The sequence below is a fragment of the Piliocolobus tephrosceles genome, chromosome 6 (assembly GCF_002776525.5).
Source record: "Piliocolobus tephrosceles isolate RC106 chromosome 6, ASM277652v3, whole genome shotgun sequence".
NCBI lineage: Eukaryota > Metazoa > Chordata > Mammalia > Primates > Cercopithecidae > Piliocolobus > Piliocolobus tephrosceles.
Window position 1 is genome coordinate 11,850,787 of NC_045439.1, and position 9,531 is coordinate 11,860,317.

The 9,531-nt window shown below is 48.3% G+C and overlaps 1 protein-coding gene across 3 annotated transcripts; it reads right to left on the reverse strand.

Moving 5' to 3' along the window:
• Positions 1-534: 534 nt before the first annotated feature.
• LOC111538259 (kallistatin) lies at positions 535-8,995 on the reverse strand. Of its 3 annotated transcripts, none has more exons than XM_023205553.2 (5): positions 8,781-8,995; positions 6,296-6,961; positions 3,210-3,483; positions 2,169-2,328; positions 535-1,045 (listed from the first exon to the last, which is right to left on the reverse strand). In XM_023205553.2, exons 2-5 carry the CDS (start codon positions 6,942-6,944, stop codon positions 845-847), a joined length of 1,284 nt encoding a protein of 427 aa, XP_023061321.1. In that variant the 5' UTR covers positions 6,945-6,961; positions 8,781-8,995; the 3' UTR covers positions 535-844. The 3 variants fall into 3 exon arrangements, with proteins under 3 accessions (XP_023061321.1, XP_023061320.1, XP_023061319.1); XM_023205552.2 differs by having other exon boundaries at positions 8,626-8,995; XM_023205551.2 differs by having other exon boundaries at positions 541-1,045; positions 8,943-8,995.
• Between the last annotated feature and the right edge of the window lie 536 nt (positions 8,996-9,531).

Below are 9,531 nucleotides of genomic sequence, written 5' to 3' on the forward strand. Positions count from 1 at the left end.
TGGTTTATTCTCACAGACTCTGGGTGGGTCATACTCAACCAGTCTGAGCTGGACCACCTGGGTCAGAAAGGTGGGGAAACTGAGGGCCAACAGGACGAGGATTTGCCCAAAGATCCAGAGCACAGAGCCTGGATGCAAAAGCAAGAGCCTCTGGGTCTGCAATGTGCTCTGTGGCCACAGCCACTGTCCTGGGAGAGACACAGGCCACATCTCCGTAGCCACAGGAGGGGGCAGTGCCTCACTGGGCTCTTCTGACCAGGTCCCTTTGGAAGCCGCCCTGGTGGTGTCTGCCCTTTCGTGGCTTTCTCAGCCCCTGCTCTGGAGCAAGGTACTAGCCCTGCCTGAGGCAGCTGACTGCCCACACCCTGTCCCCTCCCCATAAACCTGGGTAACCTGCCGGAACAGGACTTGGAGCTCCTCATACCTTGTGTCTGGGACCAGGTCTGCCAGGGGAGTCTGGAGCAAATCCCAGAGGGGCAGGCAGAGGACACATTTATTGATTGTCTACCATGTACGAGACACTGAACCAGGATCTTCGTAGCATCGTGTTGTTTACTCGGAACAACCACCCTGTTGTGGAAAGGGCCCGCCCCCTTTCCAGAGGCAGAAACTTGCTCCAAGAGGTTGGATGCTCTGCCAGAGGCTGCACAGCGCCAGGGTGTGGAATGTCCAGGCCCTGCCCATCTCAGTGCCACTCCCCACTCCCCACGGGCCAGCACCTGCTGTCCTGGACTTCTGGACCTTCGGTGTCTTCCTTGTCCCCACTCTAAACACAGAACTACTCACACCCAGCCCTCCCCTGCCACATCCTCCTGCTTGAAACAGATGAGCAGCCCTGGGAGGGCTATGGTTTCGTGGGGTCGACGACCTTGCCCAGAAAGAGGACACTCTGGGTGCTGGTGGAAAAGATCACCACAAGGAAGGGCCGGTTGAACCGCAGTACATGGCGATTGGTCTGGGCAGAGAAGAATTTGACCGCAAAGCCGGTGGCTGCTGCAGCCTCGGTGCCAGCCTCATCCACATCCAAGGTGGCCTTGTGGAAACTCTGGGAGGAAAATCACAAGCATTATCTCCAAGCCAGCAAGAGAGGGGGCCTGGACGAGACTGTGAGAGTCAGAAACTGCTAAGGAATAACATTGCCCCTTATAGCCTGCAAGGTCACTTCTTGGGGATAACACAGCAAGAATTTCATTTGGGAGGATTTTTGAGCTGGAGACCTCCTGCCACACACGGTCATGGCAGCTCTCATTAAATGAGCGCTTGCTCTGTGCTCGGGGCTTTGCATGCATCTTATTTGATCTTCATAGCCATCCTATGAGGTCAGCAGTATGATGCCCATTTTAAAAGTGAGGAATGTAAATTCAGAAACTAGTACCCCTTCAATAACATAAGAGGAAGAGCCAGAATTCAAGCTCAAACCCAAGGCTCTACCCCCTCGCACACTTTTCTTAGCAGAAGTTGTGAGTCTCTTTCTCTCATCTGCGAAGTCTCCCTCATACAGATGCACCCAATGCAGCCTCACCTGTGTCTCTTCTCTCTGTTTCCTCCTTTTTCTTTCTTTCTTTTTCTTTTTCTTTTCTTTTCTTTTTTTTTTTTTGAGATGGAGTCTCACTGACTCTGTCACCCAGGCTGCAGTGCAGTGGCCTGATCTCTGTACACATTGCAACCTCCACCTCCCAGCCTCAAGTGATTCTCCTACCTCAGCCTCCTGAGTAGCTGGGATTACAGGTGTCCACCACCTGCTACCACACCAGGCTAATTTTTGTAATTTTAGTAGAGTTGAAGTTTCAACATTTTGGCCAGACTGGTCTCGAACTCGTGACCTCAAGTAATCTGCTCGCCTCTGCCTCCCAAAGTGCTGGGATTACAGGTGTGAGTTACCACGCCCGGCCCCACCTCCATTTTCTATCATTGTATGTATCTCTCTCTAAAGATGTTGTGTCCCTGACTCGTCTGGGAGAGCTGTCTGAGTTGGGGGGCTGATTCGACACTATATCCCAGCACCAAGCACCACATCCAGGGCTGGTTGACTGGTGGATGCTGATGTCTGTAGATGACCGAACACACTCAGGCTCTGAGATTCCATGTGGCAGCTTGGGAGCCCCCTCACCTGGCAACTCCCATGGGCACAAGTGCCCCACCGAGTTCTCTAGGGGTTGATGACTTACTTTGGATGCCTCCAGTTTTTGCTGTTTGGTGATGCCAGATAAGTCAGCCCACTTGGAGAACAGATCCATGAAGCCCAGCCTGGGCAAAATCTGATCTAATACATAGGAGCCAGAAATGGAGAACTTGGGGAAATGCAACTCTAGCTTCTTGTAAAAATTCCTGAAAGGGGCATTAGGTTAAAACATTAGATCAATAAACAAGCCAGGATCCCTGCTGGGCACAGCCCTCCTTGGTGGCCCTCTTTAGCTGGCTATATTCCATCTGAGTTCTATCCCCACGAACAGCTTTGGCTCAGACTACCTCCCACAAACAGGTGTTGAAAGGCCAGGTTCCTTTGTCCCCAGGGCCTGCTGTCTGTGGGATCTCCTGTCCATGGTAGCCCCTCTTCAGAGATTGCTTTCTGTGGGTGTTCAGGTGCCCAGGGAGACAGACGTAAGTCTCGCCAGGTGGCAGTTTTGCCCTTGCCTCTGTTATAGCCCTGTGAGTTTTACTCTTTGTGAACCAGCTAATTTCTTTGTATTGGATTCCCTCCACCATGAAAGTTGTGTGATTTTTCTATTCACATGTGCCCTTGGGCTAGGATCCTTCTCTTATATATGGTTGAAGACTTTTTCCAATCATAGCCAGCATGATGGGAAGCCTTCCTGTTAATTCCTTGGGTGGGTGGATGGAGATTTTTGAATCCCGCTATGGCAGCTTAGTCAACCTTCTGGGCCAGAGGGGCTACCTCTTCATTGCACAGAGGTAACCCCCCAAGAGGCAGAGTCACTTGACCCAAGTCTTGTGCAGTGGAAGAGCTACGTCTAGAACCAGGACTCTGAACTCCTACTGTGGTTCTTTTTTCCCTAACGAGGGGAAGTCATAGTTTAAATATAACAGGAGAGTTCATCATTTAAAGGAAGCCCATGGAAGGTCTCAGAGCAAGTGAGAATTCTCTCATAATTTGGCAATCACTCCCTATTTTGGGGCACTGTCTTTCATTAGAAAGGTATATTTGATGGATAGTACTGTAGATTCAGCCCCCATAGCACACTGATTACCTCCTCTGCAACAAGTTGTTCCACCTCATTAGCATCTCTGGAGTCAAAACCTCTTCCATCTCCCTCATTTTGCCTTGGTTAGGGAGAATGAAAAACACGGTTGCGTCTCCTTTGTAATCCATCCGTAGCACCGAGCAGGGCAAGTATCTGTCATGAAGATACCAGTGGTGCTCCTGGTCCTGCAGCATCATGGGCACCTGGACTGTTGTACTCTCATCAACATAGAAGTCTTTGGGAGTGGTCCTTGAGGAAATGAATGGTTTCTCCCACAGGGCTGAAGGGAAGATGAAAAGAAGGTACAGGACATCTGCGGGCTACAGAGTCAGTCCTCCAGGCAGGGAACGCCACCTGGTGTTCCGAGCTACTGAAAGAGTCGCTTCAGATCCTGCCCTATGAGCTCATCAAGTTGTCCCATTTTGACCATTCAAAACCTGACATGCCCAGGGAATGGATCTCTTAGGCCTCATTTAAATTTTAAAATGAGAGATAGCAGAGGATGTTCATTTTCTAATATGGGAATAGGGTTGATAGAGAAGAAACCAGGGATGCTGGAAAGAAGGGTTCATTGTTAGATAAGCATCCTTGAGAAGGAGAGAGGAGATGGCAGAGTGTGAGCAGAGGGGTTGGCCTTCTGTAAGAGGTGGGTCACTACTGCCATGATGAGAAGAGGATGTTTGAGCTTGTGGGTTCAAATGCAGGGAGGTGAGTAGATTTGGAGGTGAGAAGATTTGGAGGTGAGTAGATTTGGAGATGAGAAGATGAGAGATTCCCTGTTTAACTGATTCTGTTTTCTCAATGAAGAGTGAGACAAGATTTTTAAGTGAAAGTTGTGAGTGGGGAGGACATTTGAGAAGGATGAATCTGTTATTTTAGTTGTTTTGGAGAGTGGAGATATGTAAGTAGGATTGCTGGACAGTATAGAGAGATCAAGGAAGATTTGCATTCACAAATATCAGGTGAGACCATCAGTCTAGTTGGATGTTTTTCTTCAACCACATTCAGCTGCTGCATGCAGATGAAGACTAATTAGACCTTTAGGTTTAAGCAGGTTTGCAATTTTGGGGGGTAAGTATGATAGAGGGAGGGAAAACCAAGAAAGTTAAGACTTCAGAGTATTTGCAAGGAAGTGACCACCATGATGGCCATGCAGTGTGAGGAGGGAAGCAAGGACAGCAAGCAATGTGCAATGAGGTGATGGCAGGTAGAGTGAATGGACTGAGGTCTCCATGCCAGGAATTTTCGTCCAGGGAAAAGCAAGGGATCTGGGATTCTAATCAATGTCTTCCTGACAGTGAAACCCCTACTACTGTTTCTCTTCCTTCCTTAGTTAATATTTTTTTAAGTTTAAAAGTTTTGTTATTTCAAAACTTTTTTGGAGATGGAGTCTCATTCTGTTGCCCAGGCCAGAGTGCAGTGTCACAATCTCAGCAACCTCCACTTCCTGGGTTCAAGCGATTCTCCTGCCTCAGCCTCCTGAGTAGCTGGGATTACAGGCATGTGCCATGAAGCCCAGCTAATTTTTTTTTTTTTGTATTATTAGTAGAGACAGGGTTTTACCATGCTGGCCAGGCTGGTCTTGAACTCCTGATACGCTTGCCTTGGCCTCCCAAAGTGCTAGAATTATAGGTGTGAGCCACTACGTCCAGCCTCAAAACAAAGGTTTTTTAAAAAGTTTTCAGTAGTGCATGAAAATTCCACATGCAAATTACATGGAATGACTAATTTGGCTGAATCATTAGGCTGGGAGTTGCTCCCTAGAATTTTGTTCCCTGTAGATTCTGGGTTCAAGCTGGTTAGAACTGTGAGATATCAAAGTAAATTGCTCTCCGAAGGCCCTGGTGGTCAGATATGATGATGGTCAGACTCAGCAGAGCTCCAGTTTGCACCTGCTTGTCTCCAAGCTCCTTTTCCCATCTCTAACCCCACTAAACAACAGCAGCCCCAGGCTACCACCAGAAACTACGCAGTGATGCTCCCCTCCATGGCAGCACTCTGATGGCTGGATGAGCTTGGCATATAGATTCCCCTCCAAGCTCTGACTTGTCCGCTTGCATCGGCAACTTTCTCTCTGTCCTTCCAACTCTTCTTTCCTCTAGACCTTCACTTTCCCAGCCACAGTTGTGTGGGGTCTAACTCCTATAACAATCTCCTTATCATTGACTTGAGATGGCTCTCCTTCTCTGATGAAACCCTGACTAATCCACACTGTACAAAATTGTTCGCACACTGTGATATCAACTGTGTGGACATATATGTGTGTGAATGGAAGGTGAGGAAAAGATGCTAAAACATTAACATTTGTTGCCTCTGAGTGGTAGGACTAGAGATTATGTCTACTTTCTCCTTTATGCTTTTACATATTTGTAAAGCTTCAAAATGAGCATTGTTATCATTAGATGAATTATAGTTGCTATTTATTGAGTACATAAAATGGTCAGAGGTCGACAAGCAAAAAAGTTTATAGAGATATTAACTATTTTAGGCATTGCAGATCATTCCATCTCTGCAGTAATGAATCAATCTGCCATTGTAGCACGAAATCAGCCACAGACAATACATAAATGAATGGGCCTGGCTGTGTGCCAATAAAACTTTATTTACAAAACCAGTGGTTGAACACATTTGGCCCAGGGACTGTAGTTTGTCCATCTCTTTAGATCCTTTTATAAGGAGTATACACATGGGTTAATCATTTGATCCTCAAAGCCAACCTTTGAAGTAGAGATTTGTCTTATCCCTGCTTTGAGCAAACAAGCTGACCTGTTTGCACTGTTGGTAGAGGCTGAGCTCAGATATGAATCCAGCAATTCAATTCATGATCACTGGCTATAATGCATTTTGTACGTTACTTTTATTAAGAAAATGAATATGAAAATATGTCTAAAGATAGGAAGGAATGGAAACCTCAATACTACAGAGTCTTCAACATACAACATTCTAACATTGCATTCTCTGAGGGCTGCTTAACTCTATCAGACACAACCTTTTTACTTACCCTTTTGTAAAAATATATTTAACCAGTCAACAAATTAGGGGGTTGGAGGTGGGGGTGTGGATTTAGCACACACCAATGATCTGACTCTTACCTTTGAAGTAAATGTAATTCACCAGCACCATCAAGACGTCCTTCTTGAGCTCACTGACCAAATCCACAATCTTCCCTCGAGTTTCCTTCTTGACGTGGTCATTGATAAGCTGGATTGCGCCCACAGTGTCATAGAAGTTGGTGTGGAAGAGTTTGGCCTCATAGAAGGCCGCAGTGTCATTCAGGAATTTTGCAAGGAACTTCAGGCTGTGGCTCAGGAACAGAGCACTGCCCACGTGTGTTTCCAGCCCATGACCGGGGAGGCTGAGAGTGTGCAGGAGGTGCTGGAAGCCCCTGTGGATGTCAGACTCAGACAGCTCCGTGAGGTTGAAACCCAGGCCCTCGAGGATCTGACTGCGGCTGTGTGAGCAGGCCCCCAGGGAAAGCATAGCGTAGGCGGCCGAGATGCTCAGCGGGGAGAAAAAGATGTTCTTCCCCGGGGTCTCCGAAGCGATCAGGTAGTAGAAGCGGAAGGCAAAGTCAGCATTGGCAGGGGCGATCTTGAGGCTGGGGGAGCCCTCACCTGTCTCCAGAATCTGCTGGTGGGAGCTGTTACTGCAACTCTCACCATCATGCTCAGCGTGCAGCTGGCCATGAGAAAGGGCCAGTAGTCCAACCAGCAGGAGGAGCAGGTGGTCGATAAGATGCATCCTCTGCACTCTCAGGCCTATGGGAGGGAAGAGAATGCCCAGGAAATTCTCCCAGCAGAACACCTGGCCCTGCTGAGAAGGCGGGCAGTGGGCCAGCACCCGGAGATTGTGAGTGACACCCTCAACTCCTGCAGATGAGCTTGTGAAAGACAATGTAACGCCCACTACCCTCCACATGTATGATGACAGCAACACTATTGGACGGCAATGCTTTAGACATACAAGGCGCACTCCTCGCGACGATCATGTCATTGTGCTTCCCAACCGTGTGAGCTCTGCACAGCACTAGACTCCATTCTCGCCCAACAGAGCAGGAAACGAAGACTCCCAAAGTGACTCACCCAAGTCACCTACCTAACAAATATCCTAGCCAGAACCCACATCCCCAAACTCAGGAGCTGCTTCTCCCACACTTCTCTTTCAGATGAGTTGATTTCATTAGCGCAGTGATTTTGCATAGAGCATGGCAATCATCAGAGTTTATTTTAGCGTCTGCTCCACAAACATCTGTGGAGTGCTTTATATTGTTTATATATTTTAGCGTCTGCTCCACAAACATCTGTGGAGTGCTTTCATGCCATTTAGTTTGACCCTCCCACTCCTGTAGAGGTCAGTAGAACCGGTCTTTGTATTGTTACTCCGTACAGATGAGGACATGGATGTTTAATAAGTGTCCTCACTTATTAAAATGAGGATCAGGACAAAGTTGTGGGGATAGAATTGGTACCCTTTCCATAGTGAACATCTGTCTAAGACAGGATGCTCCAGTGTCTCCCCCAGATCTGCTCCTGCCCCATCAAATGGTCCCACCAGTATCTGGTTGTCAGGCCAAAAAGCCTCTAGCCTTCTATCCACCCACAATCCATTTAATCCACTTCCATGGACTGCAGGGTTGGGTTTATTTTATTTTATTTTATTTTTTGAGACAGGGTCTCACTCTGTCACCCAAGCTGGAGTGCAATGGTGTAATCATGGCTCACTGCAGCCTTGACTTCCTGAGCTCCGGTGATCCTCCCACTTCAGCCTTCCAAGTAGCTGTAACCACAGGCATGCACAGCCACACCCAGCTAAATTTTTGTAGAGTCAGGGTCTCACCATGCTGCCCAAGCTGGTCTCCAACTCCTAGACTTTCCTATAGGTTCTTCAGCCTCTCACCCGCTCCACTGCTATGATCCTCAACCAGGGCTCAGAAAACTTTTTCTGCAAAGCGCCAGATAGTAATATCTGTGGTTTTGCAGACCACACAGTCTCTGCTGCCACTGCTCAACTCTGCTGTGGCAGCTGGAAACAGTCTCAGACCAGACATGCATGAACAGGCGTGGCTGTGTTTCAGTGAAACTTCACTTATGGACACTGAAATGTGAATTTCATATTATTTTCCTATGTCACAAAATGTTGTTCCTCTATTGATTTTTCAACTCTTTGTATATTTACCTTTTATACTTATCACTTATATTTTATATTTATGCTTTATATCTTGCATTCTTAGCTCATGAGTGGTGAGTCAGATTTGACCTACAAGCTGTGGTTTGTTGATCCCTGACCTAGACCCTTGCAGAAAACTTCCTAGTCTTTCCGCTCTGTTCTCCACTCAGCAGTTGGAGGGATCATTTAGAAACATACATAGGACCGCATCAGTCACAGAGACACCTCCCCTCCGGCATGAACTCCCCAAGATCACCTGGATTGGGAGCCAGAAGACCTTGGCCCCCAGTCAGTGCTGCCCTGTACCAGCTGTGTGTCCCTGGGGGAGGCTTTTCTGGGTCTCCAGGCACAGTCACCCACCAGTGCCCATGGATCCGAGGTTGGGGGCTTTCTAGCCTGAGTATTTCTCACCTCTATAAAGAGTGACCAAGTGTCCCAGCTTGCCTGGGACTTTCCTGATTTTAGCACTGAAAGTATGTCCTAGAAGAATTCTCAGTCTTGAGCAAAAAAGAACAGTTTGTCACCCTCCCTCTAGAGTCTCTCTTGTCTCCATTGTCTCAGAGGGTTACTCACGGCACAGTCTGTCCTGGAGTGGACCCCCTGGGTAGCTGTCTCAGCTCTGTCTTGTCAAGCCCAGGAGGACTGGTCAAACCACGCCTTCTCAGTACCACCCACTGTCTCCCAACCAGGTAATTATTAACAGGCCATGGGCGCAGCATTTCCTAGACAAGGAAAACTCACCAGAAGTTACTTCACCCCCTCCCAAAAAGACACCCCACTTCCCACCTGGGGAACCCCAAGAGCGTTCACTTCTTCATGTTTGTACAGTGCATGGAGGTTCGCCTGGTGCTTGGTGCTCCCTGAGGGCCCCAGGAACCCCTTGGAAGGTCTGGTCACCAGCCGGCCCCTCACTGGCTGTGTGAAGTTGAGCTCATTTACTCCCTCTCTGAGCTTCAGTCATCCACCTCCCACCTACAACATGAGGGGCTGGATCATACGGGGCAGCAAGCTCCAGCGCCTTCATAGACCAGATAAGGAAGACTCCATGGTGCCACGGTGGAGAATGGTGGGGATGTGGGGAGAGAGCCAGCTCTCTACAAGCCAGGCAAGACCCCCTTGTGGGAGGGACCTTGCATCGGGGCCTCCAGTTTGCAATCCTGGA